This window comes from Loxodonta africana, chromosome 2 (assembly GCF_030014295.1).
Source record: "Loxodonta africana isolate mLoxAfr1 chromosome 2, mLoxAfr1.hap2, whole genome shotgun sequence".
NCBI lineage: Eukaryota > Metazoa > Chordata > Mammalia > Proboscidea > Elephantidae > Loxodonta > Loxodonta africana.
The window spans coordinates 191,337,044-191,359,538 of NC_087343.1; the positions used below are offsets into that span (position 1 = coordinate 191,337,044).

At 48.2% G+C, this 22,495-nt stretch overlaps 1 protein-coding gene across 1 annotated transcript in view; it reads left to right on the top strand.

Moving 5' to 3' along the window:
• ERGIC1 (endoplasmic reticulum-golgi intermediate compartment 1) overlaps positions 1 to 22,495 on the top strand; it is a 151,931-nt gene that overhangs the window by 73,625 nt on the left and 55,811 nt on the right. Inside the window, exons 2-3 of the mRNA XM_010592566.3 lie at positions 9,044 to 9,105; positions 16,506 to 16,578. Of these exons, the coding sequence (XP_010590868.1) occupies positions 9,044 to 9,105; positions 16,506 to 16,578 (135 nt within the window). The remainder of the gene's footprint in view (positions 1 to 9,043; positions 9,106 to 16,505; positions 16,579 to 22,495) is intronic.

Consider the following 22,495-nt stretch of genomic DNA (forward strand, 5'->3'; position numbering starts at 1 on the left):
CGCTCTGTAGGCTGGATGTGGCCCATAAAAGGAATTTCTGCTACGTAAATCCTATAGTCTCGTTGACTTCGAGTACCAACGTGACATAGGTTCTCAGAATTTGTTTTATGCTAAGGTGTGATGAAGTTATAGGCAAGGATTCAGCACCTTGTTGATTAACACAATAACATTTATACTTGCTGCGCCATTATAATAAGTCTCAAAGTCAACCCAGATGGACGTTACTTTTTCTCTCTGGGTTCCTTTGCCCAGTTCTTTCCAAGTGAGCTCTGCCTTCTTAGGCACAGAGCAAAAAGGAAGAGGGAAAGATGGCCTAACTCCAGATTCCAGGTCTCTGTGGGCGTTCAAGGCTGTGGCCATGACTTCACCTGGCAGGAGCAAAGGCGACCGGAGCCTCTCGGCATGGGAAGTTTTGCCTTGCAGGAAACAGGCTTTCTTAGCTTCGGCACTACAGCCATTTTGGGCCAGATTCTTCTTTTTAAAGTCTTCTGCACAATGTTTTTTTCTTTTCCTGTATCCTGGAGATCCAGGGCTGGGGACTGTCCTGTGCATTGTAGGATCTTTAGCAGTATCCTTGGGCTCGACCCACTAGGTGCCAGCACACACACCCTCCCCCCTACAGTGGTGAGAACTAAAAATGTCTCTGGACATTACCAAATGTCCCCAGGGGCCAAAATCAGCCCTGGTTGAGAACCACTGGCATATAACTTTTCAAGAGCATGAGACACCAAGAATTTTACAAGCTTATTTTTGTTTTAAATACTCTGGATTTATTTATACCTTGAGCTGCTAAGTCACTCTTCTGGGACTTCTGATTCCCCATCTGTGAAATGAAAAGGTTGAGCACCATGATCTTAAAGTACCTTCTCAGCCTGGCAGTGAGGAGTGTCGAAGGCAGGAGACCCCTCAGGGTCTCTCTGTGTGTGCCCTGTCCCCACAGGTGACAAACCCCTTGCCTGTCTAGCTCCAGTCACTCCCCTGGCATCCTGTTCAGTCCTTCTTAAATCCAGTTGACTGTTCTCTTGCTTTAGTTTAAACCTATTTCACCATCTTATAAGGGAAATTTTCTAAACATCCACAGAAGTGGGAAGAACAGTATAAGGAACCCCCGTGTACCCATCATTCTGTACCACCACCATCTGTTTTGTCCTAATCTCGTTTATGAGGACAGCCAGTGGACCTTATCCTTGTGCAAAGTTCGTCCACAGGCCTGGGCTGGGCAATGGGGAAGGCTGGAGGTGAGAGTCCCAGGTCCTGCCCTTGAGAAACTCACAGTACAGTGGGAGGACAGGGAAGGAGCCTTTCTTTATTTGGCATCCATAAAGAATCCATCCTTAACCTTCTCTATTTGAGATGAAGCAACTCCAGCTCTTTAACCTTTCCCAATAAGAAGGCTTTTCCACCCAAATGTTTGGCCCCACACTCTTGGGGAAAGCTGCAAGAACATAAATTGGGCCTGTGTTCAGATCCCGTCCGTGGCACGTAATAGGTGTGTGAGCTTAGCCAAGTCACCAGCCTCTCTGAGCCTCATCTGTAGAATAGGGTTACAACCCCTAACTCTCAGTTTGGTCAGGAGAATTGGATGAGAACATGCCAGTCAAGGGCCTAGCATGACTCTGACACAGTGTCGCATTCCCCTCCTCCACTTTCCTCGCCCTTTCCTCCATGTTCTCTCAACAGTAGGGTGACCACATCTAGTCACATCACCACAGTGAGGGTGAGGGACTGACTAATGTGAGCCAGAGAAGACGGCTCACTTCCTTGCCTGTCACATGCCTAAGTTCTCACCAGTCTCCCAGTGGCCCATTTTCTCAGAGACATTCACTGCTGACTCACTTGGCTTGTGGTCAGCTGTGAACCCAGGGTTTTCAGCTCTCCCTGTACCCCACCACTATTCCCCAGCCTAGGCTGGTATGGGAAAGGGTCATTATTAGAGAACATTGTTTTTAGGTGCCCCTTTCCAGGGAGCCCAAAACATTGCTAGACTGGCAGTTTCATGAGGGTAGGGACCATGTCTTCCATGACCACTTTCATTTTTCCCCTAGAATACTGCCTGATTTAATACGTGCTCAATAAATATCTGTTGAATGAATTAAGGAATTTTGAACTGGTCCCTGTCTTCCAGGAGATTCCCACCTGTCTCAGGGTAGAATCCTTAGAAAAGCACATGAGGCAGTGGAAGGACCGTGGCCTGTGGTGTCAGAAAAAGTGAGTTTGAATTCCAGCTCTGCCACTCACAGGCTTGGTGACATCAAGCTAGTTACTTCTATCTGAGGCTCAGTTTTCTTGCTGGAAGATGGGGACAGTAGCATCTGCCTGAGTTACAGTGAGCATTTAATGTATATTTATGCAGTCATCATGCTCACTGTTAAGCAAAAGGCTGGTGGTTCTAGTCTACCCAAAGGTCCCTTAGAAGAAAGGCCTAGTGATCTATTTCTGAAAACTCAACCATTGAAAACCCTATGGAGTGCAGTTCTACTCTGATACACATGGAGTCACCATGAATTGGGTTTGACTCAACAGCAACTGGTAATGGTTTTATATATGTATGGATGTATGGGTGGATGTATATGTATATATGTATGTAAAAGTGCCCAGCATGGGACTAGAAGTCATCTTGGTTTAATGTCGTTCACTTTCCAGAACACCTACCTCCTCTTATTGCCTCTTGTACTTTGTGCCAAGTTTTCCCTCCCTTCTTAGACCTTTGTCCACCCAGCTCCCACCCCAACAAAAACATACTGTGCCTTGACACCCAGCACTTTCAGCAAATGTTTGTTAAACCAGCACCTCAAATTCAGATGCCTACTGGGACTAGGCATGTGTGAAGAAAGCCGGCTGTGTGAAGATCTTTAAGTGAAATCCCTCCCTTTAAAAAAATTTTTTAAGTGCCATTAAATTTATAAATTTTTTTCACTTTTCATTTTGAAATAATTCCAGATTTGCAAAAAAGTTGCAAAAGTAGTACAAAAAATTTCCATATGTCCTTTACCCAAGCTATCCCAAATGGTAATATATAACCATAATACAATTATCTAAACCAGGAAATTAACATTGATACAATACTATTAACTAATCTATAGATCTTAATCAAATTTCATCAGCCGACATACTGATACCCTATTTCTGTTCCAGGATCCAATCCAGAATCCCACATTGATTTAGTTGTCACGTCTCTTTAGTCTCTTCATGTCTGTGACAGTTCCTCAGCCTGTCCTTGGCTTGCATGACCTTAATACTTTTGACGAGGGCTTGCCAGTCATTTTGTAGAATGACCCTCATTTTGGATTTGTCTGATGTTTTCTCATGATTAAGTTCAGGTTGAGCATTTTGGCAAGATCACAACAGCAGCGATGTTGTATCCTTCTCAGTGCGTCGTGTCAGAAGGCACGTGATGTGGACATATCTCATTACTAGTGGTGCTCACTTTGATTGCTTGGTTTAAGATGACATCTGCCAGATTTCTCCACTTTAAAGCTACTCTTTCCCCTTTGTAATTAATCATCATTTTGTGAGGACACTGGTGGGTCAGTGGTTGAATCCTTGCCTTCCATGAGGGAGACCTGTGTTCAATTCCCAAACAGTGCACCCATTTCATGCACAGCCACCAACTATCTGTCAGTGGAAGCTTGCGTGTTGCTATGCTGCTGAACAGGTTTCAGCAGAGCTTCCAGACTAAGACAGACTAGGGCAAAAAGCCTGGTGATCTACCGAAAATCAGGCAGGGAGACCCTTGTGGATCATAGCAATCTGATCTGTAACCAGTGATAGGGACGGCACAGGACCAGGCAGCATTTCATTCATGGTGCATGGGGTCACCATGAGTCAGGGTCAACGTATGGCATCTAGCAGCAGTGACAACTTCTGAAAATATGGAAAGTCCTCTTCCTCATCACACTTTCAACTTATTCATTTATTTGTTTGTGTCTGAATCAGTTCCTGGTTTCTGTTTTATCCCATGGGTTATAATCTATGATTGTCATTATTTATCTTGATGCAAACATCATCTCTGATTTGGGCTATGGGAACCCCTTTAAGTTGGCTTCGTGTCCTTTTGGTACGTCCCTAACATTCATTAAACGCTTTCTTAGATTCTGACACAAGAAGACACAGGCTCGCCTTGTATTTTTCCTGCCCCAACCTTGGAATCAGCTGTTTCCCCAAGGAGTTCTGATTCTCTTTAGTAAAGAATAATATTTAGAAGCCAAAGTTTGAGTACTGGGTGCACTCATTGTTAATGGGCTGTCACTGCTCTGGGCTCTGTCAATGGAAAGAGCTAGGAAATATGTGTGTACATACATACACACATCTATATTTCTGTAATTATCTGTGTATATTGAAAACCATGAGTTTACACTGATACCTCCAACTCCACTCTCATACCACAGGGTTTCTCCTAGTTTTCTCCCTATGTGTAGCCACTTTCCCTAACAGTGGAATTATCTGACTCAATTATCCTCAATATATTTACTTATTTCATCAGTCCCCTTGCATGTAACCAATTTTCCATCTCTGCCTTATCCCCATACCCTAGAGGTGCCCCGCTCACCCTTATTGGGCTCTGGCACTCTGTCCCAGACTAACCACAAAGCTCATGTGTTTACATGATGGTTGAAATACTTTTAAAACCACGAGGCCCAGTTCTGCCTTTGAGCCCCTGATGGTGACCCTTGTACTGACTGGACCAGAAAGCTGGGTTGTTAGCTCCCTGGAATGTCATGAGCCGACAGGATAGTACTGTCAGTACAGTTTTCAGATGGAAGGACCCTGAATATCCCCTTATTTTACACTCAGAGAAACTGAGCCTGGCAAGGAACAGGAGTTTTCTGCAGGTATAGGACCAGGTTGGGGCCGAGCCAGCACCAGGCTCCCTCTCCCTGCTGCCTCTGCCCCCACGTCCCATGTCTGCCTGCTGCTTGTTTTCCCACTCTCCCCAGGAGAGGCCATGTTTCTCCATGCTGGCCCAGAGTGGCCTTTCCAAGATACAAGGCTCCCCAAGTCCTTCTCCAGATCTGCAGGGCTTCTCAGCTCAGGAGGTCACAAAGCAGTAGCCCCGGGCCACATCTGACCTGCAGCCTCATCTCCTTTGCCTTGCGGGAGTGTTGGCCCGACACTTGAAAATTGGGAGCTTTCATGTAAAATTGCAAAGTTTTGTCTTCACTTAACGAACCAGTAGATCCGGCCCCCCGTCCCCTCCACCTAACAGTAATCAGCTGGAGCTCAGTGACAGCTGCCGCCCCTTCCCGGCCCCCCGCTTTCATCTTCTCCCTATTCCCTACACTCCCCAATCTCCTGGCCTCTGACTGCCTCTTAGAGTAGGTTGCCTGCCTGACACCCATTGGATTTGGCTTGGGAGTCCTTGGCCGTGGGCTGCAGTCCCTGCTCAGAGCCAGGCACTCAGGACCCTCTTCTGTGGACCCTCCCCACCTCTCCAGCCTCCTCTCCTTCCACCCCCCTCCCCTGCCCATGCCCATGCCCATGTGGAAGTTAATGCAGCAGCCCAGCCTGCCAGGCCCAGTCCCGCCTCTTAGCCTTTGCTTCTGCTCCTGTTCCCTGGGGTACTCTTGCCGTCCACTCACCTGTCCTTAGGTACCTGGCTCCTCTGTCCTGCTCTGTCCTGACCTCACCTACTGCAGGAAGGTTCATGGACCACCCCAGGCCAAGTTAGGTGCCCCTTTTGAGGTCCCCCAGTACCTCCAGCTAACCCCATGATGCAGTACAGCTACTCTCTTATTCCCATTTGTTTGTCTCTGCTGCTAAACTACAGGCTCTGTGGGGCCAGGAACTAATTTTTTTTTTATTATTATTGTACTTTAAGTGAAAGCTTACAAACCAAATCAGCCTCTCATACAAAAACTTACATACACCTTGCTATATACTCCTAGTTGCCAGGAACTAATTTTTATCTCCATGTCCCTAGTGCCTAAAAGAAGGCTTAGCATACAGTTGTTGTTGTGAGTTGCCATTGAGTTAGCTCCAGATCGTGGCAAACCCACGCACAACAGAATGAAACGTTGCCTGGTCCTGAACCATCTTCATGATCATCAATATGCTTGAGCCCTTTGTTGGGGCTCATTTTCCAGCACCGTGTGAGATAATGTTCTATTGTGGCCCACAGGGCTTCGGTTGGTTGATTTTAGGAAGTAGATCACCAGGCCTTGCATCCTAGTCTGTCTTAGTCTGGAAGCTCCACTGACACCTGTCCACCATGGGTTACCCTGCTGGTATTTGAAATACTGGTGGCTTAGCTTCCAGCATCATAGCAATAGACAAGCCACCACAGTGCGACAAACTGACAGACAGGTAGTGGGTGCTCCATGAATGTTGGTCAAATGAGCATAAATAACAGCAAATGCTTGTATGTATAGCATTTCCTGAGTGCTAGGACAATTTTAAGTGCATTACATACACTGAGTCATTTAACCCTCACCTCTATGCTGTGAGGGAGTTGCTGCTGTTGCCCCCATTTTACAGACAAACTGAGGCACAGAGAGGCTAAGTAAGTGATGTGCCCAGGGTAATAGTAGTGGGGTCAGGTTTGAACCTAGGCATTCTGGGCGCACAGTTCATGCTCTTACCTCTCGTGTGCCTCTCAAAATCAAAGGGTTCAGCATTTTCACAGTAAAGGAGTGAGTAGGTGTGGATAGTTGAGTTGTGTGGACCCTCCACCACCACCACACCCCAGCCCCCATTTCTGGCGCTATTAGAAGCCCAAGCACAGGTGGCTGGTAGCTGAGCAGGGAGCAGCCAGGAGAGAAAGTGGTATGTTTAACTTGGCAGCCCACAGGAATTTTTTTCTCCCCTGAGGTCTCGGGAAACTGAGCCCGTTTCACGTGTGATTAAGGTACGCACAAGCGAGTCAGATAGCAGCAGATCTTGCGTAAGATATCCAAGTCATTACGCTGGGTTGAGCAGGCGCACGGTTTCCCAATCACCAGAGAGGAACCACGCACAGTCTGTCACCCTCAAGGGCCGGGGCCACGGGCTCTTCAGCAAGCACGCATCTACCGAGAGCCTGGGAACACTGTGTAGGACTTCTGCTCTGCTCGTCAAAGTGCTGTGGGAGAATTGTCTGTTCAGGTTCAAGGGCAGGGAAGGAAGCCAGCGCACATAAGGAGTGCCTGTGTGCAGTCTCTGTGTCACGTCCCTTACAGACATTTATTTTGCTTACTCCTCTCTCTGGGGGCAGTGGAGTTCAACAGTAGAATCCTTGCCTTCCGTACAGGGGCCCAGTTCAGTTCCCAGTCAATGCACCTATATGCAACCACGTCCTGTCTATCAGTGGAGGCTTGTGTGTTGCCATGATGCTGAACAGGTTTCAGCAGAGCTTCCAGACTCAGACAGTCTAGAAAGAAAGGCCTGGTGATCTGCTTCTAAAAATCAGCCAATGAAAACCCTATGGAACGCAACAGCCCCATCCTATTGTACGTGGGGTCACTGTGAGTCAGAGGCCGACTTGATGGCAGCTAACAGCTCCTCACAGTAGCCTCGAAGGGTCTAGTAGTTGTCGTTGTTGTTAGGTGCTGTTGAGTCGATTTTGACTCATAGCAACCCCATGTGACAGAGTAGAACTGCCTCGAAGGGTTTCCTAGGCTGTAATCTTTACAGGAACAGATCATCAGGTCTTTCTCCCACAGAACCACCGAGTGGGTTTAAACCACCAGCCTTTTGGTTGGCAGCCGAGCACTTGCCCACTGTGCCACCGGTGCTCCTTCTGGTAGAAGCCCCATTTTTACAGACGAGGAAACTGAGTCTCAGAGCGGTGAAGTTGTCTACCTAAAGTCACACAGCAAGGAAGAGTATAAGCTGAGATTTGAACCCAGGGTGTCCTGATTCTAAACCCCGAACTGAACAACCAGTGGTAACAAGACCAGAATTAAACCCAACCAAAAAACCAAACCCGTTGCCATCAAGTCGATTTTGACTCACAGTGACCCTATAGGACAGAATAGAACTGGCCCATAGGGTTTCCAAGGAGCAGCTGACGGATTCAAACTGCCAACCTTTTGGTTAGCAGCTAAGTGCTTAACCACTGTGCTACCAGGGCCCCAGAATTAAACCCATGTCAGCCTAATCCCAAACCCCAAATTCTTCTATGACAGTCCATGACCCCCTCTGCTCTGGCGGGAACCCTATGAAAGAAAGAAGGTGCTGCTCTGCTCCTGAGGTGGAAACGACACTAGGCGGGGGCCAGATCTGTTGTGAGCTGATCTGGAGACTGTGGGCTTCGGGCCGGATTTTATGTTAACTTCATGCCTTAGAGATACTAGAGTTAAGAAAAATCTCCAAAAAACTGGCAGCAAGAGGTTTGGGAGGAGGAAGGGAGGGGGAAGAGGCGGGGGGAGAGGGCGGAGGCAGGAAGGGGAAGAGGGGGTGGAGAGTGACGTCAGGCAAGAATGCAGTGCAGTTATATAACTCCAGAAAGCCGGTGTGTGCGTCAGAATGACACGAGGCTTGTGTGTTCAGCTCATTCCACAAGCACTTATGGAGTGCCTACTGTGTGCCAGGCCATGCGTGTGCCCTGCTTCCTTGAGCGTCAGAGTAGTACAAGTCTCATGTGTTCAGTTCCTTCCACAAGCACTTACTGAGCGCCTACCGTGCACCAGGTCCATGCTAGGGTTTGGAGACACAACAGGAGACAAAACCTAAAAGGCCACTGCCCTCATGGAGGTTACATTCTGATAGGAGGAGGCCAACAAAGGAGTGAAAACAACTGGGTCTACAAGGTCATTTGTGGGGAGGTAATAAGTGTGAGGAAGAAGATGGGACAAGTCAGTTTGATTGGAGGACACTGTGGGGGGGGGTTATGGGACAAGTCAGTTTGATTGGAGGACACTGTGGGGGGGGTTAGGGAGGACCTTACATCAGAGTGGGGTGTGCTGTAAGCTTGGTGGAAGAGGGGACCTGGAGGAGTGGAAGGAGCTATTTGTGGGTGGAACCGTGGCTTGCTGACCCATACAGCACACCAGCCAGCACCATGTTCCCCTCTGCCTTGAACCCGCCCTCGGTGCCTACCTCACCCCTGTTCCTTTTCCTCCTGCAGGTTTGACATCTACAGGAAGGTGCCCAAGGATCTCACGCAGCCAACGTACACCGGGGCCATTAGTGAGTAGTGGCACTTCTTGCTGCCGCTCCTCCCACCGCTTCCCACATTCCCTGTGCACGGCATCTGCTCCCTCTGGGCGGAACTTCCAGGCCAGGCAGGAAGGTCAAGAGGGACAGAGGGGAGAAGAGATGAGCAGTTACTATTTCCCTGCATCTTTCCAGACCCTTCATATATTTTCTCATTTAATCTCTATCCTCACCCCTAACCTACAAGGTGTAACCTGCAAGGTATAGACATCAACTGTTTCTAGAAGGATACATAAGCAATGGTCAATAGCAACTGGGAATGGAAGCTAGGGCTCAGGGGTGGGAGATATGGTGAAGTCCTAACCCCTGATACCCGGGAATGAGACCCTTCTTTGGAAATAGGGTCTTCGAAGATGTTATCAGTTGCCATGAGGTCATACTGGAGTAGGATGCGTCTTAATCCCATAGGACTGGTGACCTTATAAAAGATGAAAAGAGATGCAGAGGGAACATGGCTATGTGCAGACAGAGGCAGAGACTGGAATGACGCAACTACAAGCCAAGGAACGCCAAGGATGGCAGGAACCATCAGAAGCTGAAAGAGGCAAGGGAGCATCTTCCCCTACAGCCTTCAGTGAACGTGGCCCAGCCAACCCCTTGATTTCAGACTTCTAGCCTCCAGAACTGTGAGACAGTAAAGTCCTGTAGTTTTAAGCCACTCACGTTGTGGTACTTTGTTACGGCAGCTCTAGAAAATGAATGCGGAGGGAGATTCACTTTTTCCTCTTTAAACCTTTTGAGCTATATGAATTTTTTTACATAAACGTGTTTGTATCCATCAAAAAAATAATAATCTCAACCAGGTTTTGGGTTCTAAATACCCTTCTCCAATAAAAGGAACCAGGCCTCCTTAGAGAAGTGGCTGATTATAGGGCTGGGGCGGGAACAATATAAGTTGAGCCTGGAACGCCTTGTGCCAGAAAGCAAGTAGTGCTCAAAAAAGAAAAGAAAAAAGTGTGGCTGCATGACAACAGGACACAGGAGCCAGCCTGAAAGTGGCCAAAGCCGAACAATTTGAGTAACAAAATGAACAATGACATTATTGCTTTATAACTCAAAGAATTAAAAAAAAAAAAAAGTATATGAGTCCATATGTTATCAACACATGAGGGAGACGGGACAAATCTTCTGTATAGAACTCCAAGTAATAGGTGTAGATACTTTCCCCTTCGGGATCTGGAGCTTAATTCCTCTCTCCTTGAGTGTGACCTGGGCTTGATGACTGACTTTCAAAGGAAAAGGAAAGGAGAATTAATAACTGTACTGGGGAGAAAGCTGGGAGACCCCACCTTAACCAAGTAAGGAAGGTTAGCATCACTGGTAATAAGTCATGTGGGTGTTATATGCCCTCTATATGATGTTATGACATGGGCACCTCACATCTGCAGCACCTTCCCAGAGACCAGAACCTAGTCTGCCCATGAGAAAACATAAAGACAAGTCCACGTTGGGGGACAGCTTATGGGAGACTTGATCAGCAGTCTTCAAAAGTGGCATGGTCTCAAAAAACAAGGAAAGACTGAGCAACTGTCAGACCAAGAGGAGACTAAGAAGACATGACAGCTAAATGCAAGTGGGATCCTTGATTGGAACCTGGACCAGTAAAAGGATATTAGTGGGAAAATTGGTGAAAGCCGAACAAAGTAGCTTAGTTGATAGTATTGTACCAATGTTAATTTCTCAGCTTTGACCAATATCCCAAGGTTACGTGTGGAGTCCCTGGGAGTACAAAGTGTTAACTTGCTTGGCTGTCTGAGTCCCTGCAGGGGTACTTTGGAAGAAAGGCCTGGCAATTTACTTCCAAAAATTCAGCCATGGAAAACCCTGTGAAACACAGTTCTACCCCGACACACGTGGGTTTGCCATGAGTCGAAGTCAACTCGATGGCAACTAATTTGTGGTTTAGGTGAAAGGTCTATGGGAACTATCTTTGCATCTATTATTATTCCACAAAGAAAAGTTTATTAAAAAATAAAAAGCAAACCAAACTACCCTGCAAGCAGGAAGACTTTTTTGCCTCTTTTTCCAGATGAGAAAATGGGCTCAGAGAAGGAAGGTGACTTATCTGAAGTTACACAGCTCGCAAGAGGTGGAGCGGGGACTAGGACTCGGGAGGAGTGGCAGAGGGACCTCCTCCTCTTCGACCCAGCTCTGCTGCCTGAGCAGGGCTCTGTGGCCAGGCAGTCAGGCTGGAGTCCAGGGCCGTCTCCCAGGGCAGGCTATTCACAGGTCAGGTGATGGCCTCAGGCATCCTCCAGGCTGGTCCCCTCCCAGCCCTCCCTCCAGCTCAGCTTGTTGAAGCTGAGGATGCCTTCTTGAGCCTGGGCTCCCCCACCCCTGGGGAAAGGAACAGTCCACCTAAGTGGTAGGAAGCATTTCCTTCAGGCTTTTGGGTCAGGCAGACCTGAGTTCATTCTTTCACTTAGTAACTATGTGACTTCTGAGCCTCAGTCTCCTGACTTGGGGATTAAAGGAGATCACGCCTGTAGAGTGTTAAGTGCCCAGTGTATGGGCCTTCCTCTTACCGTTCTCCCAGCACTGGCAGCCCCTGAGGGTCTGGGAAGCTGTGAAGCTTTGTGGTTTGATCCGCAAGAAAGGATATTAAGGGGAACCTGAAGAGGAAAAGGGCTTTTCTACCTGGGTTCGGTTACTGGCCAATGCACCTCAGCACACCCACCACCCATCTGTCAGTGGAGGCTTGCGAATTGCTGTGATACTGAACAGGTTTCAGCAGAGCTTCCAGACTAAGATGGACTAGGAAGAAAGGCCTGGCAATCTACTTTTGAAAATCAGCCAGTGAAAACCCTGTGGATCACACGGTCCAATCCCATTGTACATGGGGTTGCCATGAGTCAGGGGCCAACTTGATGGCAGCTAACAACAATATTTGTTTGACTAGTTTATGAGCCTTATCCAAAAAATTCAAATGAGGCTTCTCCCCCTGCCCCCCCTTCCTGTCACCAATTAACGGCTCACTGTGTCCTCCTCTCAGTCTCTACAGTCTCTCCGGCTTGTCAGTTATGTTTAACGATCAGGTGTGTATCCTTCTAGAATCTTTTTTAAAAATTCAGGCTTTGCTATCCCTCCATCATTGTTTTAGATACACAAGGGAGCATGCTGTGCACACCGTTCTTACCCTTTTCTCAGTACACCCTGGCCCCCTTTCCGTACCAGCACATGAATCTCCATTTCGTTCTGTTTTATTGTGGTAAAAAAATGTATATAACCAAAAGTTGGCCATTTCAGCCGAGTTTAAGTGTACAGTGCGGTGACATTAATTGTATTCACCGTGATGTGCTACCATCATCACTCTCCATTTCCAAGAGTTTTTCATCACCCCAAACAAACTCTGTACCAGGGCTATGAACTCACTCGTTCTTCGTTCTGGTTCAAACCCCTGCTGAGAATTTCCATGTCTAAAAAGTCCCCAGGTGATGCTAACACTGCTTGTTAGGGACCAGTTCAGAGAACCACTAGCAGAGCAGTGATTCTCAGAATTTATTATACATAAGAGTCACCTGGGGATCCTGTGCAAATGGTTAACACTCTTGGGTGCTAACCAAAAGCTTTGGAGGTTCAAGTCCACCCAGAGGTGCCTTGGAAGAAAGGCCTAGTGATCTGTTTCTGAAAAATCAGCCATTGAAAACCTGATGGAGCACACACAGTTCTACTGTGATACTCATGGGGTCGCCATGAGTCAAAATTGACTTGAAGGTTCAAAATGTAGATTCTGATTCAGCGTACCTGGGGTAGAAATGCAGGTTCTCAGCAGGAGTTCAAACCGGTTCGAAGTCCTGCTCAGTACCCCTTCAGCAATAGCTCCCATTTCCTCTTCCCTTCTGCCTCTGGTAACCACTAATTTTTATTTCTATGCCTTCGCCTATTCTAGATATTTCATGTAAGTGGGATCATATAGTATTTGTCCTTTTGTTACTGACTTTTTCATTCAGCGTAATGTTTTCAAGGTTCATCCATGTGGTAGCATGTATCAGGACTTCATTTCTCTTTATGGTTGAATAGTATTCCATTGTGTATCACATTTAGTTTATCCCACTGCATTCTTTTTTAACTCTTGTGTCATATTCATGTATGTGGCTGACCTCCAGCTTATGTAACCAGCTCCCTGAGGGTGTGCATCCCTATTCCAGTTTTTTGCTATTACAGGCATTCTTGTGCATTTATAGGAGTCCCTTGGTGGTGCAAATGGTTAACACTCACGGCTGCTAACCAAAAGGTTGGAGGTTCGAGTCCACCCAGAGGTGCCTTGGAAGAAAGGCCTAGTGATCTGTTTCTGAAAAATCAGCCATTGAAAACCCGATGGCGCACACACAATTCTACTGTGATACTCATGGGGTCGTCATGAGTCAGAATTGACTTGAAGGCAGTTGATTTTCGAACTGGTTTTGTACACATGTATTTGTGTAACTTTGTACAGTTATTTCTGTAAGGTAGCTTTCCTAGAAGAGGAACTGCAGGGTCAAGGATGTGTGTGTTTTAAAACTTGAAAGGCACTGCCAAATGGTACCCAAGGGACAGTGTCCAATTTGCAGGCCCAGCCACAGCATGCGAGATGCGTATTTCCTTCCACGAGAGGAAAAGCGTGGGCATAGGAAGCCAGCCCATAGCTACCATTTAGTGAACAAATATTTATTAACCAGGTCCTGGGGCTAGGCCCCATGACAAGTGCTAGGGCCATGTTGATGAATGGGCTTTGGTCTTTGTCCTTGAGGAACACAGCTGAGTGGCACAGGGCAGGCAGACTCATAAACACACCATTTCGTTACGTTGGGAGAAGTGCTATTAATAGCAGAAGGAAAGGGCAAGGGCGTGGAGACTGAACAGATCAGGTCCTAAGTCTGGGGCTCCTTGCACTTGCTGCATGGGGTTCCTCAGTAGCAGGTGCTCTCTGGGGTCACATCCCTGCTATCCAATGCCTGAGTCAGTATCAGAAGAAGTCTGGTGAGAGAACCTTAGAGTTTTGCCCAAACATGGATTGAAGAACCTTCTTCAAGCCTTCAGTATAGAAGGCCTTTCTGATTAAAATACTTCCTACTTGCCTTCATGTTTTTCATTCATTGAACAAGTATTCATTTTGTACCTTCTCTGAGTTAGGCCAAGTACCCAAGTGGTGCAAAAGGTTAAGTGCTTCTACTAGCTGCACGGTTGGCAGCTCGAACCTACCCAGAGGCACCTCAGAATGTGACAGGCCTGGCAATCTGCTTCCAAAAGGCCACTGCCTTGAAAACCCTGTGGAGTACTGTCTACTCTGCACACATGGGTTCACCATGAGTTGAAATCGACTCAACGGTAACTAGCAACAACAACTGAGCTAGGCTCCTATTCTAGACCTGAGGCCATGGAGTGTTGAGACATTGTCACTGTCTTCCCAGCCTGGGGATGGAGTGGGAGGACAGGCACAGTTGAGTGTGACCAGTGCCTTAACACTTGGATTTCAGCTGAGCTGACCTGTTCCCACCTGTTGGACTGCCCAGGCTTCAGGCCAAGCAAGGGCAGATTATCCAACAGGCAAGGTTAACACAAGTAAGCCCCATGCTTACCTTGCTTACTGGGTTATCCGCTGCTGCTGAAAGGATGGGATCTCCATGGACAAACCCACAACAGTGCATGTAGTAGGTGCTCAACAAACACTCATTCTCTTCTCTCAGAGCAAGTTTCACCATTTGTTTTAAGAAAAACAAACAAACTGGCTTGGTTATCCATGATGATGGCTCTTCCTGGCCAGGGACAAGCTGTTGAGAATGTAGCCAAACCAGCAAGGGGGACCAGAAAATTTTTTTCTTTGCAGGAAAGTAAGGGTCAACCAATTTGTCAAATCACCTTCCCCAAATCACCAAACCCTCCAGCGCCTCCCTGATGACAATCCTAATAATTAGCTAATGCTTGAGTGATTATTACCTGTCAGGCACTATTTTAAGCACAATACCTATATGTTTTACCTGTGATACTTAAATCTTTAGAGCAGCCCTATGGGGCAAGTACTACTGTTGTTGCTATTTTACAGATGAGGACACTGAAGCACAGAGAGATTAGGTAACTTGCCCAGGGTCACACAGCACGTGAGAGGTGGGGATACCCTGTGCCCTTGTCCAGTACACTTGTCTGTGATAAGCCGTGTGAGGCATGTTCAGCTTTCATTTCATACATTGGAGCTTCCTCCCTGCCTTACATGGATGTCTATCAGTGCCTCTAGTGTGTCCAGCCCTAGACCAGGTGCTGGAGCTAGGGAGTTTTAGCCTTCCGGGAGAGACAATCTAAGATAACCAATAAAATGTGGAAACACAGAGGAAAGAGTGACCCTGTCCACCTTTACGGTGGAGGGAACAAAGAAGGGACATTTGAGTTGGGCCTCAGCCTGGGAGGATGAGTAGGAGTTCACCAAGCAGAGAGAATGACCATGGGCAGGATGGCGGGAAAGGGCATTCCAGGCACAGAAACCTCAGGAGCAAAGAAGCAGAAATGAGGAGTATGTTTAGGGAGCAGCACATGGCTCGGAGGGACTGGGTGGTCAGGTACTGGGGGGAGTGTCAGGAGATGGGGCTGGAGAGCTGAGCCCCAAAAAGTTGCGACTTGATAACATGGGCAGAGATACCCGAAGCCTTACACCAGAGGTCACAAATATCTTCAGGGGCCAGGGAGGTGACATAAAATATGAGTAAAGTGGTCCAACTTTGTTCTTTCCACACTTCCTGCATTTCGTACACGTGAGTGAGACTATTTTTCACTTCCATAAAGAATTGTCTCGCCTCTTGAAACAGCCTCAGTGTCCTCATTTTCCTACTTCTGATGGAGACCTGGGCAGAGCATTGATGGTATCCCAGAAGGTAGCAATAAATGCCAGTAGACACTCCACCTCAGCCACTGGATTGGGGAGGCAGGAGGGAGTAGTGGGGTCTGTGGCAAACTGGTGAGCTCAGACCCCATTTGGAAACAAGGATTGAGTGTTCCGGAGAAGCCAGAAATCTGAACTTTCATGTGAGATCTCTGGATTGTTTAATGTTAGTGCAAATTCAAAATATTTATATTACTCAAGCCAATCAGAGCACATTTGTGGGTGACCAGGTTGCAATGTCTGTTTTGTCTGACCTCTGCTTTCACGAGTTGTTGCAGAAGAAAGACAGGCTGGCGCCCAGAAGCATCTGTCTATGTAGGGAGGTTGGTCTGGAGGGGAAGGGTCAAATCAGTACCAAAGGTGGCCTACCTTTCTGGGGGTGGGGCTTCGTATGGAGGCCCCAGCTAGTGGCCTCACCTCTTTCCTCTTCTCCCTAAGCAGCTTTTCTCCAAAGGGGAGGGAAGGGGCTGGCCTGCCTGTACCCACCCACCTTAACTGTGCATGTCTGTGTTGTTTCTTCCAGTCTCTGTCTGCTGCTGCCTCTTCATCCTCTTCCTCTTCCTCTCGGAGCTCACCGGATTCATAACAACAGAAGTGTAAGTCAGGCTGCCCAATGGGTTGTTTTGGGGCTTTCTGGGACGCCAAACAGGAGGGAGGGGCCTGAAAAAGGAGAGAACCTGCTGAACCATCCAACTTCTGTGCCCAAGCTTGTGGCATCGTTGCTGTCTGTTTCCTGACAGGGTTTTGAAAGTTATAGAGCCAACGTGAACATTGCCTTGTTAAAGCCAAAGAGAAAACGGTAGATGAGTTTCGGGGGAGGGGAGGGCAGGGCTCGTGGGTCCACAGATGAACAGATGAAATTTGCTCATCTTTACTGTTCCTTTGTTTGGCCAGTGGGCTTCTTTCCCTCTGAATCATCACAGGGTCATTTGATGTTAGAGCTAGAAGAGATCAGAGAAACAGGCACAGCTTCCTACCCGAGGGGGGCGAGGCTGCTGACATCAGAGCCCAGCCCCTCAGCTAAACTCTCACCCCTTTTTCAGGCCCACACTCGGTTAGGAATCCGTGGGGCCTTCCTGACAGCTCTTGACTCAGAGTGGAGCCATCCCCAGTTCCTAGAATTATTCGTTGTCCGGATACCCTAGTAAACGTTCTGGGATGTGTGTAACACAGAATGCCACTGGAATGATTCAGCCTGCCTCCTCTGCGCCCCCCTGGAGAGGCAATCAGAACCAGGAGCTTCCTGACCCTGGCACTAGCTTGAGGCCTCTGAGCCTCTTCATTTCTGTGTTTACAACCCAGAAAGTCATCACAGGGATGGGCCCTGGCCACCCTTTGCCCCGATCAACACTGGAATTTTCTTTTTCGCTAATAGAATTTCTCAGTTGCCTTTAGTCCTCCTCTGAGCCACAAGAGGATAGGAAACTAAAAACACAGATGCCCCTGGTTGCTGTATAGGCATCACTGCCATTAATTCTCCGACAACCTGGGGAGGCAGTAGTCCCTTCTTTACAGATGTTGAAACTAAGGCTCGGTCTGCCCACAGTCACACTGTTAGGACCTGTCCATCTCCCAAGCCCATATTCTGAGCAAGGTGGGAGGGGTACACATGTGACAGCTGCAGGCCAGGAGTGCTGCCTGAGCCACCACCACGTCCCAGACACTGGACAGGAGGGGGACTAGCAAATGCAAAGGCCCCAGGGTAAGAATGAACTGGTATATGTGTGTGTAAAACAAAGAAGGCTGGTGGAGTTGGAGCAAAGGAAGCAAACAGGAGAGGCTAGAAGATAGAGTAGGTGGAACCCAGATGGGTCAGGCCCTGTGCACAGTCATATCTTAATGGGAATTGCTCCCTGATCATGAGCTTCCAGAGAACAGAGGCCAGGTCTGCCTTATTAACTGTCTACCTATTAACGTCATCAGTTCTACTGTCTCCTATAGGGTTGCTATGAGTCAGAATCGACTTGACGGCAATGGGTTTGGTTTTTTGGTTTTATTAACTGGATCATTGCTCAGAGGAGCTGAAAATGCCAGTGGTGGAAACCAGGGCTTCAAACCAGTTCAGTTCAAGCCCCTGCTGAGAATTTACCTTTCCACTCCCAAATATACTGAATCAGAATCTCCAGTTTGACAAGATCACCAGGTGACTCTCATGTAGAATAAATTTTGAGAACCACTGCATTGCCTGGGAATTTGTTAGAAATGTAAATTCTCAGCAGGGCTTCCACCCGAAGTGGTTGGAAGCCCTGGTAGAAACCGATAATCAACAAAGAAACAAAGCTAGAATAAGTCAATTAATGATAAGTGCTCTGAAGGAAAAAAAAAAAAATGGTAGGAGATGGAGAGTCAGGGAGCTGAAAAAACAAAAAACCCGTTGCCATCGAGTCGATTCCAACTCATAGCAACCCTATAGGACAGAGTAGAACTGCCCCATAGGGTTTCCAAGGAGCAGCCGATGGATTCAAACTGCCAACCTTTTGGTTAGCAGCTGAGCTCTTAACCACTGTGATATGTATTATTTCATGAGGATTAAACAAGGTTATTTACCAGAAAAGTACCTAACAGAGTGCCTAACGTATCTTAATATCACTAGGTCAATTGATCCATCTCTTCATGCATTTATTGACTTAATATGTATACCACGTGTAACTCAAAAAGGATTTTAAGGCCACTCAGCACGTGGCATATGACAAATGCTCAGTAAAACCCTAGAGAGTACAGTTCTGTTCTGACACACATGGGGTGTCCATGAGTCAGAATCAACTTCACTGGCAGCTAGTTTTAAATGTTGGTTTCCTTTTCCCCCTCCTTCCTCTTCCCTTGAGTTAAGAGCCTCTCCTGCCTCCTACTAAGGCTGTTGAGGGGTAGCTTACTAAGCAGTTAGCTCAGCCAACAGTGAGGCAGGGTGCTGAGGCAAGGGGCCACAGGACAGGTAAGTTTTGACATCAGAGCGTGAGGCTTCAGCCAGTGGGGAAGGGCCATTCCAGCAAGCCTGGACAGCTCATTCCATTTGCCAAGGGTAGGGCTTGTGCTTTCTCAGGAATACACCTTTGCTGTGGCCTCTCCTTCTCAGGGACTTCCTCTTCCTCGCTGCTGGGAGCATCCTGAGAACCCTGGTCACAGAGCCCTTGAGAGCAGGAAAGATGAGGGGTGAGGGGAAGTAAAGATGTCAGGGCCAATTCATGAGTGTTTGACTTGTATCTGGCCCAGTACTAAGCACTTCTCATCCGATTTCAGGGCTAGGGACTCGACAGAGAGAGGAGATGGGCATGAGAAGAGAGATCTGCCCCAAGCCCCAGTGGCCAGAGGCTCCATCTGTAAAGATGCCCGACTCCACGTAAAAATGGTTAAAATGGCAAATTTTATATATAGTTTACCCAGCATCCGCCCACTGCCATTGAGTCAATTCTGACTCATAGCGGCCCCTTAGGGTTTCCAAGGCTGTAAATCTCTCCAGAAGGAGACTGCCACATCTTTCTTCCGTGGAGCCACTGCGATTTCAAACTGCTGACCTTCCAGTTAGCAGTTGATCGCTTTAACCATTGCACCACCAGGGTTCCTTAGATATAGTTTACCACAATAAATTTTTTTTGCAAGTTTATTAGTCAAAAATCACAAAAGTAGACAAGTTTAAGAAGTTCAACAATTAAAGCTTAATACTGCAACAACAAAAAAGACTCTTCCATCCCTTCTACCTCATAACCGTGGTGCAGGAGTTACCCAGAGAGAATCCGCAGGGATGAGGCTCCTGGGAGCCCCAAGGACTTCAGAGAAGAATCCAGAGGCCCACTGAGGGTCTTCCCTTTATCAGTAGTGTCTCTGACCCTTAAGCCTCCAGGAACTGCTGCAGGTTTGGGAGACAAAGGTCACAGTTTTTCTCTTCTGGGTGGCTGGCCCTCCCTGGCGGTTTTGTGACCACAGCACGTCAGCCCCCCTGAGATAGTAATCCAAGGAAATGAGGTCACCGCTGGTTGGATCAACATCATTTCAGCCCCAGCCTGTGGTTATCAGTGACATAAGACGCTTATTCTGGCTGGGCACGGGGGGCGGGGGGCATGTTTGTGTGGGCCTCAGCCAGGCCAGTAATTATCCTTGGGAAAGTGGCCCCACAGGGTGTGCCGAGACTCCATGGTTCCCGGGGAGCAGCCCCCTCCTCGGAGAATGTGGCTGAAGAACATTCCGGCCTTTGACGCCTGGCTCTGACTCCTCTTCATAATTATTAACCTGAGAAGGTTTATAACGATAAAACTAGAACCCTCCATCGATGGTTTTGTAGGATAATACAACTTATTACACTTTCCAGTTATGATTTGAGTGGACCACCAAGCATAACACTTTATAATGATCAACTCATATAATGGTCAAAAAAAAAAAAAAATCCCTTACTGTTACTGCTGTTAGCCTCCCTTTACAGCTGGGGGAGCTGAGGCACTAGGAGGCTAAAGCCCCATGACTGAAGTCACACAAGGTTAGTCGGTGGTGGCACCCAATACTGGGCCTGTCTGACACCAGAGCCCAGCCTCAGCACTGCTACCTTTTCATACCCCCCTTTCCTGTCTACAGCATTTCAGAGACGCAGGAACATGGGTTGTTGTTAGCTACCATCAGGTTGGCCCCTGAATCATGGCTACCCCACGCACAATGGAACACAACACTACCCAGCCCTGCGCCATTGCCAGAATCGGTTGTGGATTGGACCGTTGTGATCCAAAGGGTTTTCACTGTTTGATTTTCAGAAGTAGAATGTCAGGCCTTTCTTCCTAGTACCTCTTAGTCTGGAAGCTCCGCTGAAACCTGTTCAGCATCCTAGCAACACACAGGCCTCCACTGGCAGATGGGTGATGGCGGTGTATGAGGTGCATTGGCCGGGAATCAAACCCAGGTCTCCCGCATGGAAGGTGCAAGTTCTACCACTGAACCGCCAACGCCTTGTAGGAGCATGGGAGCCACTGCTTTATGGTCAGACTCTCCTAGAGGATTTAGGCGCACCCTTCTGGAGTAAGGGGCCAAGCAGGCAGACAGAGCTCCAGGAAGACATTGTCCACTCAGTGGGAACTCGGAGGTCACCTTCAACCCTGTGTCCTCAGATGCTGAAGGAGGAAACCCTTGCTTCTCGTGGCAGACTTAGAGAGGGGATGCCACTGACTTAACCAAGACAAGGAGTTGAGTCTCTCTCCAAGCCCGGGGGTTCCTGCCCTGAGGCGTGGACCGTGGGCCTGGGCTGAGAAGAGAGCCTGGATCTCACCTCCAGTAGCTGGGCTGGTGCCCTTCGCAACGGGGGCCCTGAAGGCATTTGAGTGGGGAGTGCCAGGGGCAGGTTCTGCCTTAGGAAGATCCCTTCTTGTGAAGATGTATTTGGGGTGGAGGCAACCCTGATGTCTAGGGCCAGGCGGAACGATAACCCTAGGCAGAGGTACTAAGGGCTCAACTGGGGCGATGGGGGCCAGGCAGGACTGAGGGGCTTAGGGGCGACTTTTTGGGACGTCCACCTGGCGGAGAACAGATGCACTTACTTTTACTTACAACAGTGTGGTTGCATAACCAATATCATCCCCCTTGCCTCGCCCCTCCTAGTCCCTTGCTGCTGTATAAGTTTCCATTAAATCAAGTTATTAAGCACAGCAGAGGTCGGCGACTTTGGGCAGGAATCTGAACTATTCAAGTGCTCTTCTAAAAGTAAATAAAATTGTTTTCCATAGATGTCATCGGACTCACGCCTCAGCCTAGAATTTCAAAGCCTTCCATTACATTCCACGTATACTCCCCCCCCCCACCTCTCTGGCCTCCTTCCTCCCTCCCTACATGGCCACCGCTAACCGACCCCCACGCACCTTGTGGCGTCCCCCAGCTGGAATGTGCCCCCCGCTTCTCCACCAGCTAACGCCCTGCCTGCTTCCTGGAGTTCTGGCCACAGGAGCTCACGGCCGCAGATGGGCCTACCTCCAGTGGCTCCCTCTGTCCTGCAGAAGCTTGTGAACGCTGTCCTGGTTGGGGAGTCAAGCGCTGATGTCCACCGGGGTAGGCTGGTGGAGGGGATGGAGGAGGCCTTGCGGGGCACAGAGGGAGTAGACCCTGGAGTGCCTCGATGCCCTACAGGCACCTGGGCCATGGGTGTAGGGAGGCCTCTGAAGATGACCAAGAAGGATAGACACCTGCATCACAGGTGTATTTTAGGGCCATTTGCTTCTCAGTTTGTAATTGATTTCTGTGCCATCCAGACAATATACCAAAACCAAACTCACTGCCATCGAGCCTATTCCAACTCATAGTGACCCCAAAGGACAGGGCAGAACTGCCCCATAGGGTTTCCAAGGCTGTAATCCTTACACAAGCAGACTGCCATGTCTTTCTCCTACTGAGTGGCTGGTAGGTTCAAAGTGCCGCCCTTTCAGTCTGCAGCCAAGTATTTAACCAATGTGCCACCAGGCTCCTTCCAGACAATATAATGCAGTGGCAAGAACATGCACTCTGGGCTCAGGTGGTTCTGGGTTCAGATCTTGCCCCTTCTTGGTT